Here is a 25,177-nt window from a genome sequence, read left to right on the forward strand (position 1 = left end):
CTAGGTTATTTTGCATCACTAGCAATTAGCAACAAATATATAAATTTTATAGGAAGTGCTAACTGTGTGCCAGGGTATTGCAACGTTTAACAAGCCAATGAATATGGGTTTCTGCCAGCTCAACACATACTCAACAAATTATTACAATAAAAAATCCTGTTCTTACTCCCTCACAACCAAGCCCAAAAAAATACATATAAAAGGAGGTGAGTGCATCTCTCAAAGCAGAGGCACTTGCTTTCCTCAAGTCGTATTGCCATTCCACTTCATAGCCATCAACATGTCCCAACAATCGACCAGTGGGAGGCATGGAAATAGTGGCAGACTCTGCTACAGCTCTCACTCTGTCTCTCGTGGAATAGGAGGGGGTTCTAGACACAGTGGTGGTATCAGCTTTGGTAGCAGAAGTCACCACAATCTAGGGACTGGTAAAAGAATGTCCACCAGTGGCAGTAGCAGCAGTTATATGGGTGGCTATAATTCTGGTGGTGGAGCTGGAAGCATCTTTGGTAGTGGCACAGGCGGTGGAACTTCTGTTAGGTTTGGTGGTGGAGCTGGTTTTGGGTTTGGGGGAGGCTCTGGATTTCCAACTTGCCCACCAGGTGGCATCCAGGAAGTTACCATCAATCAAAGTCTCTTGGCCCCACTCAACTTGGAGGTTGATCCAAGTATCCAAAGGGTACGAACACAGGAGAGGGAGCAGATCAAGACGCTCAACAATAAATTTGCCACCTTCATCGATAAGGTAAGTCCTTGGTCTCCAAACCTTGATATTCACTTTTATTACTATGAATAGAGCAACAACCATCAAGACCATTGAATCTTTGGTTATATATTATTCGGGAAAATAATTTCCATCAACATATTAAAATTAATACAAACTGCGATAAATAGGCCTGCTTCTAGCTCCCACACTTTATTCAATTTGCTATTACAATTAATAGCAAGCAAGACCAATAAATGTCTTTTAGAGCTGCTAAAAACTCAGAAACGAAAAAGATTGATAGAAAAGCACCGAACTAGACATATTAAAAGGATTTTGACACTTCTTAATTAATTTATTAGAGCCTGCTTGTTTACAAAGTTATCCTTCCTAACAATGTAATCTATTATTCATTATTGTTAATCATATTTCTAATTATGCAGCACAGTTTTCACTGTTTAATGTATAATTTTGATTTTTAATGACACATCTGATGTTGCATAGAAACATTGTTTTGTATCCGATCATTTTGAGAATCTAGCTCATTTACCAGTAACTGACATATTTTTTACTGGATAAATGGACAATTGTACAGGTTTAAAGTAACTGTACAGTAAAGTATTGATTGATACTGATATATACGCATTATACATTCAATCCATCAAAGCTTGGAACTTAAAAACAGAACTGTCACTGATTAAAAACTGACAATATTTCCAACTTTATCAAAGATGTCACAGTTGTTCTCCAATATGAAATAATAAGCAATTTTTATTTTACAGTTCTCGTAGTCCTTCAAGATTTCACAATATAATTTGAAATAAAATGAATAATTTTCATTCCGCCAGTACTTTCACACAATAGTAATACCTATTTTCGAGTTCTAATACCATAATCCAATATTAGTTGAGTGGTTTCTCCCATCTTTTTAGCAAATTAGAGAGAACATGTAAGGCCAAAATGCAATTCCTTCTAAATGCATGCAAGGTGACAAGCACAAAAATGACCATATTCTTCAATTTAGTTAGTGTAACATCTTGAGGGCATGATCCCAAGGCAAAACTGCCCTTAGAGAGATGCCGGTTAAAGGTAGAACATTAGATTACCATAATTTTCCTGGATTCTATTTTTTTTTAATGCGGAGAAATGTAGGCCCAAAAGAGCTATCAAGAATTCAGTTAAATCATTGATGATTCATTTTATCCTAATATCTGCTTATGATCAATCCTGGTGTTGTATGGACTTGTGAGGGCTTATCTGACTAAAACATTGAAAGAGCTAAACCAATCACTGTTCAAAAGGAGAAACCTAGAGCGGGGTTGCCATATTATCTACCATTAGGAGATCTCATTAAATTGCTTGAAAAACGATAGAGAACGATTTGTCCACTCTTAGCTGCATATTAGCAGGTATGCTTGCAGAATCATCAGCAACATAATTAGAGTGCAATTCCGTCCTAAATGACTTCATTGAAGTGGACTTTGGTGACATGCAGATTTTCCTAAAAAATCCTCCCTATACTTTAGTAAAAGCATTTAATTTGTTGTGTCCCCATAACTAACTGCCATTTTTTTCCATCTGGACCTACAATGAGGAAGATATGGGTCTCGTGCATATTTTTAGTTATGTGCTAATATACATATATCTATATATATATATATATATATATATATTGAGTTGTGTAGGATATTTCACTTTTCAGTATTTGCGACTGAGACGGCTCAGACACCCCTTTTTTTGCAAAGAGAGTGACAGTGTCTAAATTATGACTGTTCAATAGAAAATGATCTCTTAAGGGAATATTATGGTCCCACCACTAAGCTCTTTGACTTTGGTGTATCCACCTCTAGTTTGCTAATCACTGGCCTTGGAAAGCAAAGAAAAGCCTATGCAAATCGTTATTTCCTTGCCAGCAATGCACTATCATCCATAGATAGAAAACACAGCATGAAGTGATATTTTCTCTTGGGCCATCTACTTCATACGTAGCTAAGCACCCAGGCATATGATTAAATAAATAGATTACATTGAAGTGGGACAAATAAACAACCATGGTGAGCACCCCTACAAATGGAGAAGTGTTGTAGCCATACAGCATCACAGTGCAGTTACTTGTGTATACTACAGGTATTCCTTCTATTAGCCTTTCAAGTACAGTACAATGTTTCTAACATATTAACAAATGTGAAAGGCTAAGACCCCCCCCCCCCCCCATTTCTGAGGAACATATTTCATGACAAAATAAAACAGATATAATTCCTGTTCAACAGGGCCTAGTTTGTGATGAAAGTCGGCCAGCTAGGTTTCTGTGGTTCTATTAATCAAATAGTCCTGTAATCTAGAGGCAAATATTTTCCTAAAGAATTTCTTTGACCCATCGAACAATGAGATGGGGCAGTAGTTAACCAAGTTCATAGGATTATCCTTCTTGAATATGGACACAACAGATTCCGCTCTCCCAATGACAATACAAGACTTGATTCCAGGATTTTATTGAAGAGTGTTGTTACCAATACAAACCAGGTATCCAAATAAGATGCAATGAAATCTTTTGTCACAACTTTAGGACCACTAGTCTTTACATTTCTCTAGTCTTCATTAGTCCCCTCAACTTCCTTTAATAAAATGAAAGCAAGATGAAATCTAGGAGGTATCACTGTGCTAGTTATTACCCTGCCCACAATCCCCTAGTGCTACACTACCATGGAGATTTGGTGCATTATACTTCAACACTAAAATGACATTCTAGTATTTTTTCACTTTCTTTTATCCCTGATCTCTCCTTTGCTTTTCTTTGCCATTTATTTCTTCCTATAGTACTTGTTACTACACAACTACACGTCCTCAAAATCTGGCACCCGCCTAATTCTGTACATCAAATGGCTGATATGAATGAATTTCCTGTTAGCATGTTGGTAACACTTCTGTGTTTCAACTCCAACACCATTCTAATGCCTACAGAAAGTGATCTGACAGCAGCTGTACCTCTTTACATCTTTCTTGGTTGTTTAATTTATATACTCGCTGGGTTTCAGGTACGATTTCTGGAGCAACAAAACCAGGTTCTGGAGACCAAGTGGCATCTTTTGCAGGAACAAGATAACAAAAAGGGTCCTGGAAAGGGTCTTGAGTCCTTCTTTGAAGCATACATCAGCACCCTAAGGAAGAATCTGGACTTCACGACAAATGACAAAGGTCGCCTTAGCGGAGAATTGAAGAACCTGGAGAACCTTGTTGAAGAGTGCAAGACCAAGTAAGAGAAACTCCAGCATACTGCACAAACCTAGCACACTGCACAAACCTAGCACACTGCACAAACCTAGCATACTGCAAAAACCTAGCACACTGCACAAACCTAGCACACTGCACAAACCCAGCATACTGCACAAACCTAGCACACTGCACAAACCTAGCACACTGCACAAACCTAGCATACTGCACAAACCCAGCATACTGCACAAACCCAGCATACTGCACAAACCTAGCATACTGCACAAACCTAGCATACTGCACAAACCTAGCATACTGCACAAACCCAGCATACTGCACAAACCCAGCATACTGCACAAACCTAGCACACTGCACAAACCCAGCATACTGCACAAACCCAGCATACTGCACAAACCCAGCACACTGCACAAACCTAGCATACTGCACAAACCTAGCATACTGCACAAACCTAGCATACTGCACAAACCTAGCATACTGCACAAACCCAGCATACTGCACAAACCCAGCACACTGCACAAACCTAGCATACTGCACAAACCTAGCATACTGCACAAACCTAGCACACTGCACAAACCTAGCATACTGCACAAACCTAGCACACTGCACAAACCCAGCATACTGCACAAACCTAGCATACTGCACAAACCTAGCATACTGCACAAACCTAGCATACTGCACAAACCCAGCACACTGCACAAACCTAGTATACTGCACAAACCTAGCATACTGCACAAACCTAGCACACTGCACAAACCTAGCATACTGCACAAACCTAGCACACTGCACAAACCCAGCATACTGCACAAACCTAGCATACTGCACAAACCTAGCATACTGCACAAACCTAGCATACTGCACAAACCTAGCATACTGCACAAACCCAGCATACTGCACAAACCCAGCATACTGCACAAACCTAGCATACTGCACAAACCTAGCACACTGCACAAACCTAGCATACTGCACAAACCTAGCATACTGCACAAACCTAGCATACTGCACAAACCCAGCATACTGCAGAAACCTAGCATACTGCACAAACCCAGCATACTGCAGAAACCCAGCATACTGCACAAACCTAGCATACTGCACAAACCCAGCATACTGCACAAACCTAGCATTCTGCACAAACCTAGCATACTGCACAAACCTAGCATACTGCACAAACCTAGCATACTGCACAAACCTAGCATACTGCACAAACTTTGCACGAATAATGTATAGAAGATCAATAATTACCTGCAGCTGAAGGAATAGCTGACTACTCTGAAGTTGGGAATATGTGTTACTAAAATGGGCTCTTTCGTTATTTACAGGGGATAATCACGCTATCTAATAGATTTTCAGGAGGGTAGCTTATCTTGAGAAAAGTGTATGGCTTTATAAGATTTACCATAAAGGATGATAACCTGAACTTGATTGAAATTCATTGCGATCAGTGTCATTTCACTTTTGCATTTTGGATGAGGCATTTCCTCTGCCACCCAGCTTCAAGCACAGCTTGTCCACCTTTCCTGATGGCCTTGACGTCGTCCATGCTGCACTTTTGTTGACTTTGATCTTGAGTAGAGGCTGTGCTTAGAAAAACAAACCATTACTTCAATCCCTCTTGCTTTTGACAGATACGAACAGGAAATCAACAAGCGCACACAGGCCGAGAATGAGTTCGTGGTGCTTAAAAAGGTGAGTGAAGCGGCTTTTAATCCGCGAAATGATGACAACGGATGACAAAAACAACCATTTCAAGGTTTTAGAAACGCGCTGTATAAACCATTTGCAAGAGTTTGTGGTAAAACCCTTTTATCGTTCAGATGCATAGAACTTCTATGAAGGGTGAAGTTGACAATATGGAACGTATCCCTATATGGCGATCGACTGAATCAGATAACAGCCAAGCAGACCTGTGTGATCCTGAGAAAAGTAACCCGCAAATAACTGCCGGGCGCTTATTAGTCGCTCCAACATGAAGGGAGGTGGCCACTTTGTTGGCATGGCTAAGTCCACCGCATCCACACTGCCCTCTAGGGTCCTTTCCCGTCGTCCTTCACACATGACCCGGAAGTGGTGATCAGAAGGGTCTATAAATCTGTGCCACCATGGGTGCGTCCTCTTTGTTCCATGGTTGCCCCATGGATGGTGGCGCACCAGGCCGATGAAGGTAACCTAGTATGCAAGGCTGTCATGAAGGAGGAGTCGGGGGTGGGGTCCGAACTTATGGCATAACTGAATGATCATCCTGCAGCGTCAGTATGATTTTCTGCATGCTTTTTCCAGGTTCAGGCTTTCTAGTCCTACCTCAGAGTTGCCCACGGTTGTATGATTTCATGGGTGTGAACAGTTCTGGTCGTGAGTGCCCTGATGAAGGATGGCGTGTTAAAGAGTTGCCTGGGCCTACTTGGAAATCCCACTGAAGTTATCCCTGGCTCTTACGTGTCACGCTAACCCTATGATGGTATTTGGGTAGGACAATGACATTGCACAATTAGGGAGCGCTCTAAGCTTCTGTGGTCCAGAGATTCTACTTCTTGCTGTTGCTGGTAAATTCTTCCGATGATCACGTGCTTCTTTTCAACAGGATGTGGATGCTGCCTACTTGAAGAAAGTGGAATTGCAGTCCAGGGTTGAAGCACTATCTGACGAGATCCACTTCCTGACAAAGATGTATGAAGAAGTAAGTTACTGAGCCCTGTTCTCCCCAGTCAAAGCACCACTTGATTAATACATCAGGCGCTCGTGTGTGTAGGGACAGGAGGCAAAAGCACACAAATTATGCAGGGTTGGACTGGAAACTAAAACTAGTCCTGGCCAACATGTTCAAAGCAGCTACAGAATGCAGGAGGGCAAGACTAGAATGTGGCCACAGGGGCATAATTGAGTCACGGTAGCTATCCTGCTTTCAGAGTCTGCAGTTCACTGTGCAAATGCCAGAACAGCAGAGGAAGCAGAATGGCCACTTAGCCTGACATTTGCCTGAACACGACACATCAACGTGTTGTGAGTAGAAATGTAGAAAAAATACATGTAGGATGCAGTGACTTGTTATGACATGGAGAAACCAGTAGCACACACGATCAGATCACTTGTGCAGATAGGTGACAAGCGGCTGTAAGGTACTCCGTAGGGGAGCCCGTGCGGATGGGAAAGAGAATGCATCAAGACATACTTCTGTTGACATATTGTGATAGGCAGAAGGCAGACCATACCTCATTGGCCTTTGGCTGGGTCTGGTCAAATGTTTTCTATTACATGAATAAGATCTCCAATTGTTACCACTTGGGGCTGCCTCTTATTGATTGATATGTATGGGCCCATCTTCTTGCTGGGATAAAAGGTTACCCTATATTGGCACTCATTAACACACCATTTGCTTTTTCATTGAAGCTGATATCCAAAATTGGGCTGCCATAAATATCCTTCCATTGAATAAGCTAATATTGTCCAAATGCAGTGGTTGTGTGCCTGACCATGTCTTCCTGACCACTCGTTTAATGCTGTGCTTGTAAACAGTGCTGAAAGCATGGCACCCACTGCACACCCCTTTCTATGTTGAAAAACTACAATGCCGCTCTTCAGTGAAGACAGAACCCAAACAAACAAAGAGGGCTCCTCAAGGTGGAAGGATGTTCAGCAGTCTGGATTCCGTTTTATTAGAGATTTGGTGTACATTTGATCCACATTTGTTTGGCCTGTGTTTTTTTCAGGAGATCAACCAGCTGCACTCCCAAATCTCAGAAACCTCGGTTATTCTGTCCATGGACAACAACCGCAACATCAACTTTGACAGTATCATCGCCGAGGTGGAGAATGAGTACAAGGAGATCGCGAAGCGGAGCCGGGCTGAGTCAGAATCATTCTACCAGCAGAAGGTGAGCACCAGCTGTCATTGAGAGGAATAAAAAGGCACAACTCCAGGAGCACAAGCTGTGTAATATAAAGGATACTGTCATTATTTTTACCCTCAGAGACCATTGAGGAAATCTGCTCCAGCAACCAAATAGTAATACAATGGAGCTTAAATAAGTCACATAGCAAAATTGATGAGGCACAATGTAAACAAGTCGCAATATGCACTCACTTGATCGCTCCATACACTATCCCATCAATCTTTTATAAATTAGCCCAAAATTGTTATTTTGTGACACATAATGTCCAAATTGTTTTCAATAATGCAATCCCTCTGGTGCTGTGCAGCTCTATGAGCGGGTGCCAAGCTGAATGTCCTAATAGGTGAGGCTGGAGCAGTTTCATTGTGCACATCATTTGGGCCACTGGCTCCTGTGATCCATTATCGATATTGTTGGGATGAAAGAGGAGTCATTGATCTTTCATTCTCCCACAAGACTTGCCTCTTCGGTATGACCACCAAGAACCACTTCAGTCTCTTACATCGAACACTGGTCGTTGATCATCAGTAGCTCCTAAAGTCCCCCAAAAATCGTCTTCTGACTGATTAGCGACTCTCGTCCTCAGCCGTCACACTGACTTTTTCACCCAATGGGTCATCACTTATGAAGTCACGTCATGACAGAAGAGTGAGATCTGGCTCCACCGTTTCTTCTTCCGTCTGGCCAGCCCTCATTGTCTGCCTTCATTTTAGACCCCTTTCCTGTTTTGCCTCAGCAATGAAAGTGTTTTCTGTGTGGACCAAACTCCCCTTTCTTATATCTTTCATAAATCCTTTTTGTGCCAAGCAAAATGATTCAATAGAGCTTCTTATCTAATGCCTGAAGAACCAGGATAACGTTTGCACTTCCTTCCCATTACCATAAAAAAGGACAGTGTTCCCCGGAGAGTGTTTCCAGAGGATGAAGACCCACGTACAGCATGCCAGCTCCTTATATTGTGTCATTCCCATAGCAAACAATAGGCAAGAGATGCCTGCACATTGTGAAGGCACCATCGTACACCCCGACCCTAACACACAAGTTTTACTTTCAGTTTGAAGAGCTGCAGAAGTCAGCGGGTGACCACGGCAACGATCTGCGCAGCACCAAGACCGAGATCAGTGACCTCAACCGCCAGATACAGAGGATGAAGGCAGAGGCAGAAACTGTGAGGAAACAGGTACAGTGTGAGATATATGTCAACTCAGCTCAGAATGAGTTCCAGATGAACAAAGCCACAGTAATGTTCTAAGTAGTAATACTAGCCATGACTAACGACTAGCAAGCATGAACGCCCGCATTGTTCAGGAAACAAGCAAAGCAGGTAAAGAAATAAATACCATATAAAAACAGTTATGAAATATACCTCTCCAATAAAATTTGAAAATTATAGATATTGCTACAGTTGAACTGGTTTTATGGGCTCATTTCAGTTTTGTTGTTTTTAGGGTGAGGTGCTTAAGATCAGAGGTGGCAATTATAGTTTCCAGCACATACAAGTGAACTTTCTTGAGACAATATGTGACTGGTAAAAATGTCTGCTTTAATTAAGAAAGAGCGCATTCATTTTTTTCCAAAGGTTGCCAAATTGCAGGCGGCTATCACAGAGTCAGAATCACGTGGGGAGTCCGCCATCAACGATGCCAAAAGGAAGCTGGCTAACGTTGAGGCCGCCCTACAGAAGGCAAAGGAGGACATGGCGCGCCAGCTGCGTGACTACCAGGAGCTGATGAATGTCAAGCTAGCCCTTGACATTGAGATTGCCACCTACAGGAAGCTTCTGGAAGGAGAAGAGTGCAGGTGGGTGCTAAATTGGATGTCACCTATTAAAGACCACTTCTATAGGTAGGGGAATATATAGATATCTATGGAGGCCCATGAATGACCTCTGCTGCAGACCGCATACAGTGAAGACCAATGAAGGCGCTATATTTGAGGATAGAGAAAGCTCATTTTGACTCAACGTGCATTCATCTGGGGAAAAGGGGGTGGTTTAGTAGAACGTAGGAGATTGGCCTCAACTGAAATTCAGGAAAAAAAATATTGGGACCAAACTATAAGTTTTGCTGGAATCCAGATTTAAAAACATTGGGAGCCCAAAGGAAAATTACTGGAAGGCTACTGCCCTTCTCAGATGAAGACAGAAGGCCGAGCTTGGATGAAGTGTTGAAGCAATATTTACCTGTAGTTCCCGTAGAGAGGCTAGAGTAGTGAGAGAGTGATACAGAAGGAGCAAGGGAGAGACATAGACAAACATAGTAAGAGAGAGCACAGATGAAGACTATGGGACAAGCACAGATGATGGATGGCTTCCTGAGTTCAGAGACCAGCCTTGAACTGTAGTTGCAAATTTAGCAGGGGTCATGGGTTAGACGGAGACGAAAGAGGGATAGCTTAGCTGTGGCGGAGATAATCGTTCCATTGATGACCATTAGTTGTGCTCTGTTTGCTAACATATCCACTCTGAGATATGTATTATCGAAGAGATTCATGGGCTACATTTAGCACATGTAGCTTAACATTCCATCCCTAGAGGGACAGCATTTTTCTTTAGAAAAAAAAAATATTTGTGTGTGTGACTGTGCAGAGTAGGTGCTGCATAAAATAAACAATTGCAGAATGCAGAGCGGACATGACACTTAACTTTCCCCTTTGTGGGTAGCCTTCAGTGAAAAAGCAGTGGTTAAAAAAGGGGGGAGCTTCTGTCCTGCAAAAACATTTGAAGGACTTTGTAAGTGGTGGCATGGCAGACCTGTTTCTGGGAGGAGGCCATCCGGTTTGCATTGGTTATCTGAACCCAGGCATGTCAGGATTTGAAGATCATCTGTCTATTTTTCTCTTCTCTTTCAATGATGCTGGGCAACCTTCCTCGCCTTACTCATTTGTTTCACATCTATTGATGAGCTTGGTCTATGTGGCCTTTTGTAGTGTCCTGTGCAGTTTCTGTCTTCAGGATTCCGATGCACTGGCCACATAGCATGGACGTACTTCCAATGAGCTTCTCATCCTGTGATTGACAAGTCTATCCTTGTGTCTCCTTTACAGGATGTCAGGAGACAGTGCCACCGCCGTGAGCGTCTGTAAGTTTCTATAGTATTTCATTTTGGGAAGAAATATGGGTTTCTGTCATTTTTAGTCAATTAAATGATGTTGATGTCTGTCTATGATTTATTCGCAGCTGTGGTCAGCAGCTCAGGAGGCGGCGCTGGAGGCTCCATGGGTGGAGGCTACGGAGGCAGTGTTAGCGGAGGCACTGGAGGTGGCTTCGGATACGGCGTTGGTGGAGGCTCAGGAGGAGGCATTAGCGGAGGTTCTGGCTATGGAGGAGGTAGCGGCGGAATGGGCTTCAGCAGCGGAAGCGGACGTAGCGGTGGCTCTGCAGTTGTGAAGAAGACCTCATACTCCATGCAGTCCTCTAGCGGACGGCGATACTAAATGACCGACACTCCCTCTGCGCTGATGGCTTACCCTGAAGAAAGATCTGAACCGCTAATAACCAGCAACAAAACTGGACCTTTTCAAAAATGACCATTGTTGTTCTGTCCGCTCAAGGAGGCTCACGCATTTCCCAATCCAAAGGCAATCCAAAACTGTGCTCTTATTCCCCAAGACAGAGTCATAACATCAAAACACATATTCTTTGAAAAGTCTAGAGTGGTCACTTACATAAACCTAAATTGCTGAGTTTTCACGTGTGTATTCTGAGGGCAGTGAGGGCCTATGTACCGGATTCCAGGCTCAGATCACGAGTTCCATAACAAGTATCTGTGCTGAGCAGCACTTTTCACACACTGGTCTAAGCCCCAGTTCGTACAATTGACATTAAAACTAGTTCAGAGTAACACAACAAATGATCTTGTCCTGATTTCAATGGTCTAAAATGGCAGTGAATGAAACTACAGTGAATTTAGGCCGCAGTCCATGTACGTTGATCATTGACTACCTGAATAAAGAAAGATGTAACACTTGCATTAGGTCACACATTTTGTGTGCCTTATCTACAAAATTATAAAAAAAAATCCTTGCATGGTAGGCATAATTTTCTCAAAATCCAAGAGTATTATATGAAACGCAATTTGCTGATCTTCAGTATAACATTTGCACATAAAAGCGTACCTCATGTGCAATAATTACCTGAGATACCGACAGGAGGCTAGTTTAGGCACACAAAGTCTAGAACAGTTTTACAGTTCTCAGGAGAATTTTTCTGCTGGAACCAGTCCCCATGCGATAATATTGTATGTAAAAGGTGGATCAGGAGAAAAAAGTTACATAAAATACACAGAAAACAACAATCGGTGACTATGAGAAATTTCACGTGCATAACACAGATGTTACCCCTGTTTACTTATAGTAACTCACTCCGTTTCCTCTAAGTGCATCTTGGGCTTTCAACCATGAATTTTGTTCTTAATAAACCTTCTGTGGAAGTCCCTGTAGATTATTACCGCACTAAATGAGCAGATGTGTTCACAGTAAGGCCCACTGAAAAGAATAGAGGAAGCAAATAGGAAGTAACAGGCTTGGTGCTAGGATAGGGGTAACCCTACTAATGGTTGTCATGCATCCCTTTATAACAGAGATTGCTGCATAGCTCTCACATTCCTCAGTTCCAAGGCTGAGATCCCCAACAACATCTTCTGATTGCAAACTCTCTATACATACACTAGAAAAGCATAGACTTCAGACTGGTCTTTGACATAGGCTGTTTACCACTTAGTGAAGAGCCAAAGGGAAGTCATTCTATTGCTTCTCAGTCTGGTAGATGGTTCACAGCTCGTGGTCCGACTGTTCCAAAGGATTTAGCCTGTATTCTCTCAAGTGGACTACCAGCCATTCCTTTTGCTTAAGCTAAGCCACGTTTTCTGCCACTGCTTTACTGCATTTTTACTGCATCTTTGCAATTCAACGTGGTGGTTCTTCATTTTTGTGTTGAATAAAGGCTGTTTTCATCGCTTTACTTGGTCTTATTTGTACTGTGTGAGAGAACTACACGTAAGGAGGGTTCTATGAACAGAATTAAATACATCTACAATGGTAAACTTCACTTGGCCACTTGCTGGGTCCTAGTATTATCGCAACAACGGGTGATGAATGAAGGGGGGGCAGTGTTTTTGAATCTCTGACATATATATGACTACATCTCTATTCGGACCATAACACACTGCAAATATGACTAGGATGGGGGACGCTAAGAGCTCCTACCTCATATGGCGACTACAGCCTGCAATGCTGGAAGACCAAGTTTTTATGGAAGAGATGAAAGAGGTTCTAACACATTATTTTTAGGAAAATTGGGGAACTGTCACTTATAGGCAAACTGAATGGAAGGTGTTCAAGGTGGTAATCAGGGGCCATGGCATCCGGGTGGTGGTAGGGGTGCATGCTACATAAAGACCTACTGCACACAGAGACATCACAAGGGCCCCTTGAGGCAGCAGCTCACTCCAACCCTGTAGAGCAGCAAACACTGACCGAGGCTCTTGTTTGCCATGCTCACCTAATAGAACAGCTACACTGCTTGGATTTCTGTGGGCTCTCAGGCCAAAATGCATGCTAAGGGGGACAATTCAGGCTTACTGGTGTGGCTTTTGTGCAGCGCGACACCCGCAGTTCCCATCACATTGATTAAGGAATCCCCGACTCATACACTCCCTACCCAAGCAGGCAGATATACACACAGCTTTCATAGTGCACTATAGAGCACTATATAACCCTCCCCCACGAATCAGCAGGTGTATGCAGCTGAGTCCCTCCGAGATGTAGGGTTGCTCATCCCAGATCCCCTGACAGAGAGGCTATAAATGCCCCTATCAAACTACAAGAAATTTGAGTGGCCATTAGAGGCGCAGCCACACAAAAGACCCCTGGTCTTGATGGGCTCCTATTGAATTCGACAAGGCTTATGAATCGCTGTGAGCCCCTAAATTGCTGGATCTGTCTTAAGCTGCGCGCACAGACGGTTACCTCCCACATCCGCCTAGGGAATCATTGCTGGTGTCCCTAACCAAGCCTGACAAAGTAACATTCTATAGCCTGTTATCCTGCTGGACAAGGACTACAAAATACTTAGTAAGATCATAGCAGTCCACCTACTGGAACACATATCATGAGTGGTGCATCCAGATTAGAATGGGTTTATTCCTGATCATCCTACTACTCTGAACTCTGAATGTCCCACATTTGCACAGAGTAATGGAGTTGGCCCCAGCCAAGTGGCAGTTTACGGCCTGCTTAGTTTTAGAGGTAGGAAAGGCGTTTGACATGGTGGATTTGGGTTGCCTCTTTTCTGTATTGGGTATGATGGACATTACTGACATCTCCAAAGAGTCATCTGACTTTTCTACACAGAGCCTATGGCCTGTGTTAAAATTGCATAGCTTATATCGGACCCATTTATCGTGAGGAGAGGGTCTCGCTAAGGTTGCCTCCTCTACCTTATATTGTTTGCTCTTGTTATGGAGCGAACAATAGTTTAAATATTCAGCAAATACATTGCTATATGCATATCTCTTAGTCTAAGATTTTGCACTAGTCTATAATACGTCAAAGTCACCTTGCTGTGAAATTCATACAATGGGAGGAAACATTTGGTTAGAAATTTAATTCTGTACAAATTCTGAGATGTTTTAAGGCATTGGAAGTTGAACATTCTCAATATCACCCTTGTCTATTTCTCTATCTCAGCCTTTCATGCTTATTTAATATTGTTTGGAATCATGAGGCTTGAATTAACAGAAAATGGATAATAAAATGCAAAGTTACCTCAAACAGGAACCCCTAAAATATGTCTTGGCTAGAGCCCTAAAATCCTTAAAATGACGCTGCATAAAAGATTATTGTTACAAGACAAACATATATCTTGATTCAAGTGCAAAGAGAAATGGCTTTATCAATACTTGTCCAAGATTTCTTCTTGTACTATTTGCAGGTTAAGCCATTGCTGTTTTTTCATGCTCCAGATTCTGAAGCTTAAAGTGATGAGAAATGCATTAAAAGTTGTTCCAATTGGGAGGCGTGGTGGTGGAGTGTATGTGATACACCAGACCCCAAAAGTCACAAGGAGAACACATTAACCTCACTCACTCATCTATATGTTTCTGTTGGGATGGGAATCTCTACTACATTTAGAACAGGCATGTACCCTTGCCCTGAGCGTCCGATTGCATGTGAAACTGGTATCCTGACTTTTTATTTTTGTCTCTGACGTTTTATATAATTTAAATCTAGCACTTACCCTGGGGTCTAGGTCTATCCTTACCATTGCAAGATACAGGATTTGTCCTGTGACCTGGACGGTCACACCAAGCATTCTATTATATTAGAAGGTTGACTACTGTCCATGGGAAGAGTACATTACGTAAAGCAGTGGCGGCATCTCTCAGACCTAATTCTGGAGGCCAAGGAGCAAGCAGGGCTACTGGGTCTCAACCATGGGGGTTGGGATTGTTTACCTCTGATGTTCCAGAATCCTCCCTACTGTCGCTTTGCAAATTGGGCCAGGTACAACCCTTTCTACACTTGACTCTCAGGGTACCAAGGGTGGTCAGTCTTCTCAGGGAGGTATTGTAGGGTGCTCAAGCTCCATGCTCAATAATCAATTAAAAACACAAAAAGGAAATGCCCAGACTAGTGCTTGTCTTTTAAGAAAGAAAGTACTTTATTGCATAATGGTACTCAATATTACACCCTACTAGAACCTGATACTAATTTGTGCCTGTGGGTTCTATCTTGGCAGGTGACCCATACAAATATGTCGTCATAATATGATTTTGCAATATGTGGAACACCTGGTTATTTTAGATCAAACAAACATAGGCCTGCAAAGATCACTGGAAAGACTACAAAAACCCCATTCAAGCAATTAGCTGGTGGCAAATGCAAAAAAACCAATGTGATGATCTTTGTCAAACTCAAGAATAAATACAAGATGTCTTGTAAATTGGGTCCAGTTTGGATCACTTATACAACCCCATATCATTATTTGGGGACTGGCTTGGGGATACGGGCACACCGGCTATTCGCATAACAGCTATTAAGAAAAAAGCTAGCAATCTAGCTTTTGCCCTTTGACGCTTAAATACAAGTCTATATAACCCCTCTGGAGAAGCTATCTTAAGGGTTATAAAAGAAAAGCTGATCCCCACATTCTCATATATACATCAAGACTTCCCAGCTAAATTGGCCACAACATTTGACGAGCTCCATTCTATTACCCAAAAACACATCTTTTAGATAACTCGGTACACTTGCTGTTCCAAAATATGGTTGAAATTTGGAATGTTAAAGCAGGATATAAAATGCAAGGTGTCCTTCATTCAACATTATCATTTAATGCATGCAAAAGACTGTTCACTAAAGATGGTGCTACAAGAAATTTTTAAGGTGCTGGATAAAATGGGCTAAATATATAGGCATGGCTATCAGTGATTTAGATCTGATTCTGGATACCATGCGAAGTATCGCCCTATCCTACACAGCCTTAAAGTCCATCTTAAAATGACAAGTTGTGGTGCTGTCAAGGAAATCTGACCTAGAAATTCTAGTCTGATGATCAGTTTAAACAAATTCATCGTTCTTATGAAACACCACGCATGCAATATTACCTCAAAGAGTAGGGCTTACAGGAGCTACATTGTAAACGTAAAATTCCTGACCTTCCCCAATAATGACTACAGAGAATTGTAAAAAAAATTATTGTTAAACTTTTATGGTTCTCTGAACGGAAATAAAGTTATTCTTGATCATTACTACAGAGGAAATTGGAGGAATAGCAAGTTCTGCAATTATAACAAGCATTTGCAATGCAATAGGTCTCGCATTATAAAAGTGTGAGCAGTTGGCATTGTTAATAATAATGCAACACTAGCTATTGGCATTGTAAATGATAATGCCATTTATTTATGTGTTTGTTTTATAAAATAGATTAAAAAGGCATTGTCATGAACAATGTCAATAGCTGAAACTTTTGCAAATGCGAGACCTATTGCATTGCAAATGCTTGTTTCAGTACAGCAGGCTTTTTAAAAAGTTTTAGTCACTACTCAAAATGAAATCCATTTTATCAGCATTGCCAGTGCTCCTTTATGTTTAATGCCCTAAATGAAACACAATGTTCTAAGCAGATTGCTAAACAGCATCTCCAGCCCCGATCACAATGTCTCACTTCATGTTGGACAGTGGGCATCCTGTTTTTATGCAGTGCCAAGACGGGGTGAACTAATGCACAGACTGAGGTCTGTCAGCCTCCGAGGCTCAAAGCATTCCTTGCAACAGTCCGCTGTGTCAAGGTATTGCCATGTGTACAGCACACACTCCGCTACAACAAGGGGTTTCAAAGTTGGGGGTGACTTCACAAACTTTCCCAAGGTGTTCATCGTGTTTGGTGACAGCGTATTTATGCTGACAGCCAGAAAACGGTTTGAGGTTGTGTGTGTTTCTGTTATTGTGTGTGCTTGTGTGTGGTTGTGTGTGTGGTTCTGTGTTATTGTGGTTGTGTGTTTGTGTTATTGTGTGTGGTTGTGTTTGTGTGTGTGGTTGTGTGTGGGTGTGGTTGGGTGTGTGTGGTTGTGGTCGTGTGTGGTTGTGTGGTTGTGGTTGTGTTTGTGGTTTTGTGTTTGTGGTTGTGTGTGTGGTTGTGTGTTTGTGTTATTGTGTGTGTGTGGTTGTGTGTTTGTGTTATTGTGGTTGTGTGTGTTTGTGGTTGTGTGTGGTTGTGTGTGTGTGGTTGTGTGTGTGTGTGTGTGGTGGTGTGTGTGTGTGTGTGTGTGTGGTTGTGGTTGGTTGTGTGTTGTGGTTGGGTGTGTGTTGTGGTTGGGTGTGTGTTTGTGTGATTATGTGTGTGTTATTGTGTGTGTGGTTTTGTGTGTGTGGCTGTGGGGTTTGTGTGTGGTGGTGTGTGTGTGTGTGTGGTTGTGTGTGTTTGTAAGTGGTTGTGTTTGTGGTTTTGTGTGTGGTTCTGTGTGTGTGTGTGGTTGTGTGCTGTTGTGGTTGTGTGTGTAGTTGTGGTGGTGTGTGGTTGTGTGTTTGTGTTATTGTGTGTGTGTGTGCTTGTGGTTGTGTGTGTGGGTGTGGGGGGGGGTGGGTTGTGGTTGTGTGTGTTGTGGTTGTGTGTGTGTTTGTGTTATTGTGTGTGTGGTTATGTGTTTGTGTTATTGTGTGTGTGGTTGTCTGGTGGGGTTTGTGTGTGTGTATGGTTTTGTGTGTGTGGTTGTGTGGTGGGGTTTGTGTGTGTGTATGGTTTTGTGTGTGTGTTTGTGGGTGTGTGGTTGTGGGGTTTGTGTGTGGTTGTGGGGTTTGTGTGTGGTTGTGTGTGGTTGTGGGGTTTGTGTGTGGTTGTGGGTGGTTGTGGTTGTGTGTGTGAGTGGTTGTGGTTGTGGGTGGTTGTGGATGTGTGTGTGAGTGGTGTGTGTGTGTGTGTGGTTGTGTGGTTGTGTGTGGTTGTGTGGTTGTGTGTGTGTGGTTGTGTGTGTGTGTGTGGTTGTGTGTGTGTGTGGTTGTGTGTGTGGTTGGTTGTGTGTTGTGGTTGTGTGTGGTTGTGTTTGTGTTATTGTGTGTGTGGTTATGTGTTTGTGTTATTGTGTGTGTGTGGTTGTGTGGTGGGGTGTGTGTGTGGTTGTATGTGTGTGATTGTGTGTGTGTGTGGTTGTGTGTGTGGTTGTGGTTGTATGTGGTTGTGTTTGTGGTTTTGTGTGTGTTTGTGGTTTTGTGTGTGGTTCTCTGTGTGTGTGGTTGTGTGTTGTGGTTGTGTGTGTGTGTGTGTGTGGGGTGTGTGTGTGCGTGCAATCCTAATCAAAACACAATGGCACAGACTTTAGTTTCATTAGACCTGAGGAACCGTACATAAGAGATGAAGAATTGTTATCGGTAACGGACCCACTAGGCCTCCAGTCAAGTAATAGTGGTCATGAACGTTATAAATTAAAAACAACGAAACGGAAAAATGAACAATCTCATCACTCACCCACTTGAGGGTCTCAGAAGGAGCCTAGATCCCGCTTGGACTCAGAATCTCTCAGGTGCAACAAAGCCCCTTTGGTACAGAAAGATAGGGTGGATAACCCTGGCTCAGTGGTTAACAACGAAAAGTCCACCTTTGACACACCAGTCATGAACTTACAGATACAGAACTGGTGGTCGGTCATTGACACCACACTAACAACCATGGGCTAGGTGGCAATGGTGCATGCTGACTAAATGGACTCTCAGATTGTAATATTACAGTCCCTGGCAAAGAACGTGAAGAAGATAGAATCGCGACTGGATAATCTAAATTCTTTCATAATGAACACCCAGTTACAGACTGACAAGGAGCGGTGTTATTGCTCACTTCTCCTCGAAAAAATCTCTGCATTCCCTGAAATAAATGTCGAATCTTCTCACAGAATATAAAGTAACATACATCATAACAGCAATGAAATGCCCCTTCCCCGTTCCTCATCAAAAAGTTGACCAAATACGGTTTTTGGTGTCAGTTCCCCCGGGGCACAAGCAGGCATCCACTTCTGTCAGGACAGCTGATCGGAGCAAAAAAGACAGAAGTGGATGCCTGCTTGTACCCTGGGGGGACTGACCAAAAAAAAAACCACACAAAGGGAAACAAGGGATATCCAAGGATAAATATGAAGGAATCGCCAAATGGGTGGTGACGCGGATGTCAAAAACCACGCACAATAATGGAGGTGGACAAAGAGGGTGAGAGCCGTTCTCCGTCTGAAGCAGACCGAACTGATGCTGGAGAGGACGAAGCGCATGAGCCCCGCAGACACTGCGCAGACTCCGTGTACATTTTAAGAATGGAAGGCATAGACGAGAAAGCGGATGAAGGAAGGATGAAAAAAGTAAGGAAGGTTGTAAAGAAGGAAGGGAGGAGAGCAAAGGATATACGGTGAAGGCAGATTAAAAGGAGAGGAAGGTAGAGGAGAAAGGGTAGGAAAGTAAGAAGCAACAAGTGGCGTTGAAGGTGAATCACTGAAAACAGTGGGTGTGCCGGCAGAGGAGGCTGGGTCTGCGCAGCAAAGCCGCGAAAGTGAAAGTGATCGTGATCGCGATCAAAGCGGCCGAGAAAGTGAAAGTAAGCAGTGCAAGCGCGCGCCCGCGCACATGCACTGTAGCTCTAGGCTGGCCTGGTAGCACTTTTTGAAGCCCATATTCAAAATGTCTCTTCGAGCCTTTGGCTCGCGAGACCTAAAAATGAATCCATTACTCATTTGCTGTGTTGCTGCCCAAAAGTTAGGTCCTCGCGTTGCACTATGCTGAAACCAATGTTTTAAAAAAAAAGAAATATAGAACTGCAAGGACTCGTTATCTCTTTAGTTCATCTCTGCTGACATTACAGAGCTCCCCTGATCTGGAAAGTGTATTAAAATAGTTTCAAACAGATTAAGGGGCACATGCATCAAAGGTTTTTGCGATTGCAAACAGTGCGATTCGCAAAAATCGTCCGTTGGCTATCGCAAAATGGCCTTTTGCGATGCATGAAAGTGTTTGGGACGCGCAATTTAGGTAATCACAATTTCTTGCGATTTCCTAAATTGCGATTGCATTTAAGGAATTCCTTAAATGCAATGCAAGAAGCACTTTGAAATAGCGATTTCGCTATTTGGGGCTGGAAATTACCGTGTAATTAAAATGGTCGGTAATTTGCAAAAACTTTGAAAAATGCACTAAAGTGTATTTTTCAAAGTTTCAGGTTACACACACACATGCCCTTGGGGCATGTGTGTGCGCAAAATGGGTGCACACCACAATTTCAGGGGTGCAACAGGGTGTCCTTATGACACCTTTGAAATTGCATGTGCAATTTGCGAGTACCAATCGGTACTCGCAAATTGTGCATGCAATTTCCCATTCATTCCTAAGGGCCTGTAGGCCCATAGGAATGAATGGGAAGCCATCCCTTAATTGTGACTCGCAATTTGCGAGTCGCAATTAAGGAATGTTTAGGAATCGCTATTTCTATAGCGATTCCTACATGCATAGACTTTTGCGAGTCCTTAATTGCGATTCCTTAATAATTGCAATTAAGGACTAGCAAAATCCAACCTTGATGCATGTGACCCTAAGTGCCTTGAATAATTCCAAACAGCAGACATAACTTTTTGGTAATCACGTGAACTTAGCTCGTTTATTTTAGTAGTTAAATGGCTGTTGAACAAACTAATGGGAGACACTCGAATAGTCCATCCGTGATAATAGGAAACTGGTGGCTCTAGCAAGTTTTGTCTGGAATGAATTGGTATATGATGGATTTAAGAACTGCATGGCAAGATATAAGATCATCAATCCTGTGATTCCTTTTAGTTAATTTTCAGATTGAATATTTTATTGGATTCTTTACTATGTATTATGCTTTTTATTGTAATAGTTTTTGTAATGATTTTAGTAATAGTATTCAAACAAACTCAATTCATTTCAGACTAACTCTTGGCTGGACAATTCTGTACAGAGTCTGTTTATTGACGGATTGGTTCTGAGCTGCTTGGGCCAGATGTAAGACCCTTTTTTGCACTCGCAAACGAGGGAACAGCCCGTTTGCAACCGCAAAAAAGGGTTTTGGCATGTAGAAATGCTATTTTGCGAGTCACTGACTCGCAAAATATCATTTGCGAACCTCGCTATTAGGAAGGATCGTCCCTTCCTAATAGCGAGTCTCAATGCAAAGTTCCATAGTTTTGCAAAACACTTGCAGTTTACCACCTTCTTCAAGTAGGTGGTAAACCACTCGCTATTGGGAAGGCTTCTCCGGGGGACCTCTTCCCCTTTGTGAGTGCTTGCAAAAATATTTTTTAAGAGCAGGCAGTGAGGGAACACTGCCTGCCTTTAAAAAATGAAACTGAACAGTTTCATTTTTCTTTTTTAATTCATTCCGTTTTCCTTTAAGGAAAACGGGCTGCATTAAAAACAAGCATTTGCAATGCAATAGGTCTTGCATTTAAGCGAGTTTAAGCTATTGGCATTGTAAATGACAATACCTATTATTTTTGTTTTTTTAAAACATAACTAAAAGGCATTGTCATTAACAATGCCAAAAGTTTAAACTTGCTTGAATGCGAGACCTATTCATTGCAAATGCTTGTTAAAATCTGGTCATCCTTGTCTGGATGCAGTAGCAGAACACTCAGAGAAGTGCCCAAATACAGGTCATGTGACATGCTGTGCCAAGCACAGGATTCTAGCGCAGAGGCCTTCAAACTGTGGGGCTCGCCCCCCTGGGGGGCGTGGATGCGTCACCAGGGGGGCGCAAATGCCTCTGGAATTGCATGTAAATGAAGATGGCCTGGAAGTGCGGCGATTTTTATTTGCTGCATTTCCAGGCTGTCTTCATTTACTTCGAGCCCTTGGGAGAACTGTGATCAGAGTGCTGTGGGGGCGGAGGTCAGGAAGTGTGCTGGCAGGGTCAAAAAGGTTGCTAAAAAACACAAACATTTGCAATGCATAATGTCTGGCATTTGTGAGAGTTAGAGCTATTGCCTTGTAAATGATGTTTCTTGACAAATTGCTGAAAACAAAAGACATTAATGTATTTTTATTTTGCCCCATTTCAATTCCTGACCTATGTGAGGATGGATAATAACAACAACAAATAGCTTGGCATCAAGAGGATTCAAAATAATAATTCAAAGGCCAACCACTGGTGGCAGGAGCAACTGTGTTCCAACCACTGGCAATATGTCAATAAATTTTTTGACTGGCCCTACACCTCTTTAATTGTTAATTTAAGATCATCTGCAATGCAACCCTTCAAGAACTCACAGAAAGTGTATCACCCCAGCTCTCACAAGAAATGATGTGATTCGTGAAAAGAGTGTGAAAAATGAGAAGGCACCTCACGTACGCACCACCAGGTAGGCTGCCAACTGGTACTCGCTGGTATGCCCACGTTTTGTCATCATCGGTTGCCAACTCAAAAAGAAAGAAAATAATGTCCAGTAAAAAGAAAGAGAACAGAGATAGTTTTGACAGAAACACTTTGCTGTCCCCATAAACAAAGAGTGAAAATGAAGAAACCCAGTGATTTGCTGAGAACAGATTGTTCAGAGCAACAATAAAATTGAGATGCAAACTCACTCAAAAGGACAAACTCTTTATTCACAACCAGTGAGTTCACTCAAAGTAAAAGCACTAAATGTCGCTAACCTTTATAAGGAAGGCCAACATGTTTCATTGCCACTAGTTTTTTGGCAATTTCATCAGGGCATAGGGTTTTTTTGCACCCGTTTAACTGGACATCCACTTTACTGTTTTATGGAAGGGCTGTGTAAAAAGCAGAAAGGAAGACAAATAGAATGACTGTTTTCTATTCATACTTCAATAAAAGTTGGACCAACCATTCATCCATGACACCAAACTGTTAGTTCCCATACATATATTTACCATGTAAAGGCCGAGGACGCTCATACCAGCCTTCACAATACCAATCGGAATTTCTTTTCCTTTTTCCGATTCCTTAAAAAGCGCTGTAACTAGCGCGTGTTCAACCTGTGGAAAAGGGTTTTTCTATATTCATCAACGGGTCAGAATACACAGCTTAAGAAAGCGAGACTGGTGGTTCTTTCCCCCTCGCAACACCCTTCGTCTTATTTTGTCTCAAAAGCCACCTGTACTATACTCTGGTCAGAGGTGAATACCACGAATTCATGCCGCCCCGTTCCACTATGAACAGAAAGGATTGCGAATCATCATGGCTAGTTAGTATCTGCCTCTTAAATCACCATAACTTTCATTTCAAATGTCTACGAAGCTGAATGATCACAATTCCAGCTCGGCATCCAATACCCAGTCTTTTCCTCTTCCGTGACTTAACGCTAGCCCGCTTTCGATTAACTGTAAATCAACCGAGGCCATAGGAGTCAGCGTAGGGCGAACCTTACCCTACCCACGGCATCCCACTACCTTTAGACCAGGAAGCCAAAGTCTCACCGTAACCACAAACGGAGCAATCCTTGTATCGTCACCGCCTCAACTCCAAGTCAGTGCCCAGCCTCAGATGTAGTGCTGTCTAGCCACACCCCCTCGTCCGCATCACATGTTGCGCGAACTGCAGTGCGGGCCACTAAGATCTTGTAACTAACGTGGCGGCCATCTTAGAACAGTGTACCTCACAAACATATATAACACAATCTTCACAGAGGCCATTATGTCGTTCACTCCCGATACTATGTGTGTGCATCTTAAAACATTTAGGCCACACTCCAAAGGGGCTCAAAGTAACAGACCTTTATATAATTTGCCGGGGCTGAATTCCATCGTTATTTTGATAGCGCCCAAAACATAACCTTTGTATTCCTCAGAGACACAAGCATATATAAAATCAGAGTTGAAGCGGCCCAGTGCGGGAAACTACGAAAGAAAAATGATCTTACTGCTCTCCGTGCACAGCTCGTGGAGCTCCTCAACCATAAAGCACGGGTATTCAGTTACTAGTTACTCACTCATTGGACATGTATTCTCAGATCCCCACTCCGTGGGTGGTTTATAGTTCGGAAAGTCTTGTATTTCCAAGACATCAGAGGTGATGTATGACTAGTCCTAAGTACATAGTGTGTTACTAGATACTCACTTTATTCCACTCAATGTGGTCATTCAAGCCTGTCACATCCACCTTCTCAGTATAAATCCAACGAGCCTCCCTGGTAGCCAGAATTGTATCTATGGTGTCATTGCTAGCTGTCACTCTTTCCAGGACAACCCATCTTAAAGCTTGCATGTCATGTTTGGATTCACCAAAATGCTGTACCAACCGAGTAGTGAGTTTTCCGGCTTTAATGGTACTTAAGTGCTCCTGAATTCGTATCTTAATTTTGCGAGTGGTGAGGCCTATATATTGTAACCCGCATTCACAGGTCAATCTATAGATTACATTGGTCGTGTTACAATTTGAAAACGAATTCAAATGCCATTTTCTACCATTGGAAAGGTTGACAAAGTTTGTTTTTTCTGTTAATTTGCAAACTGAGCAACCCCCACATGGGTAATGTCCAGCCGGCAATGATGTGTTTTTTTGTTTAACTTGTGGTCGTGTGTGTACCAGCTTGTCCTTAAGATTTGTGGCACGCTTAAATGCAAATCTAGGTTGTGGCATTCTGAAGTCTGCAGTTGATAACAATGACCAATGCTTTCTCATTAGTTGCCTAATTTTAGAGGCCAAAAGATCGTAGGTCATGACCACTGTGAGGCAATCATCAGTCTCCCTTCTGTTTCTTTCTAAGAGCGCCTCCCGAGGTGTGTTACGGGCCCTTTTACACGCTCTCTTAATAACAGTTTTGGGATATGCTCTTTGAGTCAATTTATTAGAGAGCTCATCAGCTTGTTGGACAAAGGTTTCAACAGTAGAGCAATTACGCCGATACCTAAAGAA

General features: G+C 42.5%; 1 protein-coding gene across 1 annotated transcript; it reads left to right on the forward strand.

Moving 5' to 3' along the window:
* The first annotated feature begins 248 nt into the window (after positions 1 to 248).
* On the forward strand, positions 249 to 12,776 carry LOC146833178 (keratin, type II cytoskeletal cochleal-like). Its single transcript, XM_085600834.1, has 9 exons — positions 249 to 745; positions 3,739 to 3,956; positions 5,557 to 5,617; positions 6,510 to 6,605; positions 7,636 to 7,800; positions 8,873 to 8,998; positions 9,398 to 9,618; positions 10,864 to 10,898; positions 10,997 to 12,776. The coding sequence occupies exons 1-9, from the start codon at positions 281 to 283 to the stop codon at positions 11,251 to 11,253; spliced, it is 1,644 nt and encodes a 547-aa protein (XP_085456960.1). The 5' UTR covers positions 249 to 280; the 3' UTR covers positions 11,254 to 12,776.
* The last annotated feature ends 12,401 nt before the right edge of the window (positions 12,777 to 25,177 follow it).

This window comes from Triturus cristatus, chromosome 4_2, assembly GCF_964204655.1.
Source record: "Triturus cristatus chromosome 4_2, aTriCri1.1, whole genome shotgun sequence".
Taxonomy (NCBI): domain Eukaryota; kingdom Metazoa; phylum Chordata; class Amphibia; order Caudata; family Salamandridae; genus Triturus; species Triturus cristatus.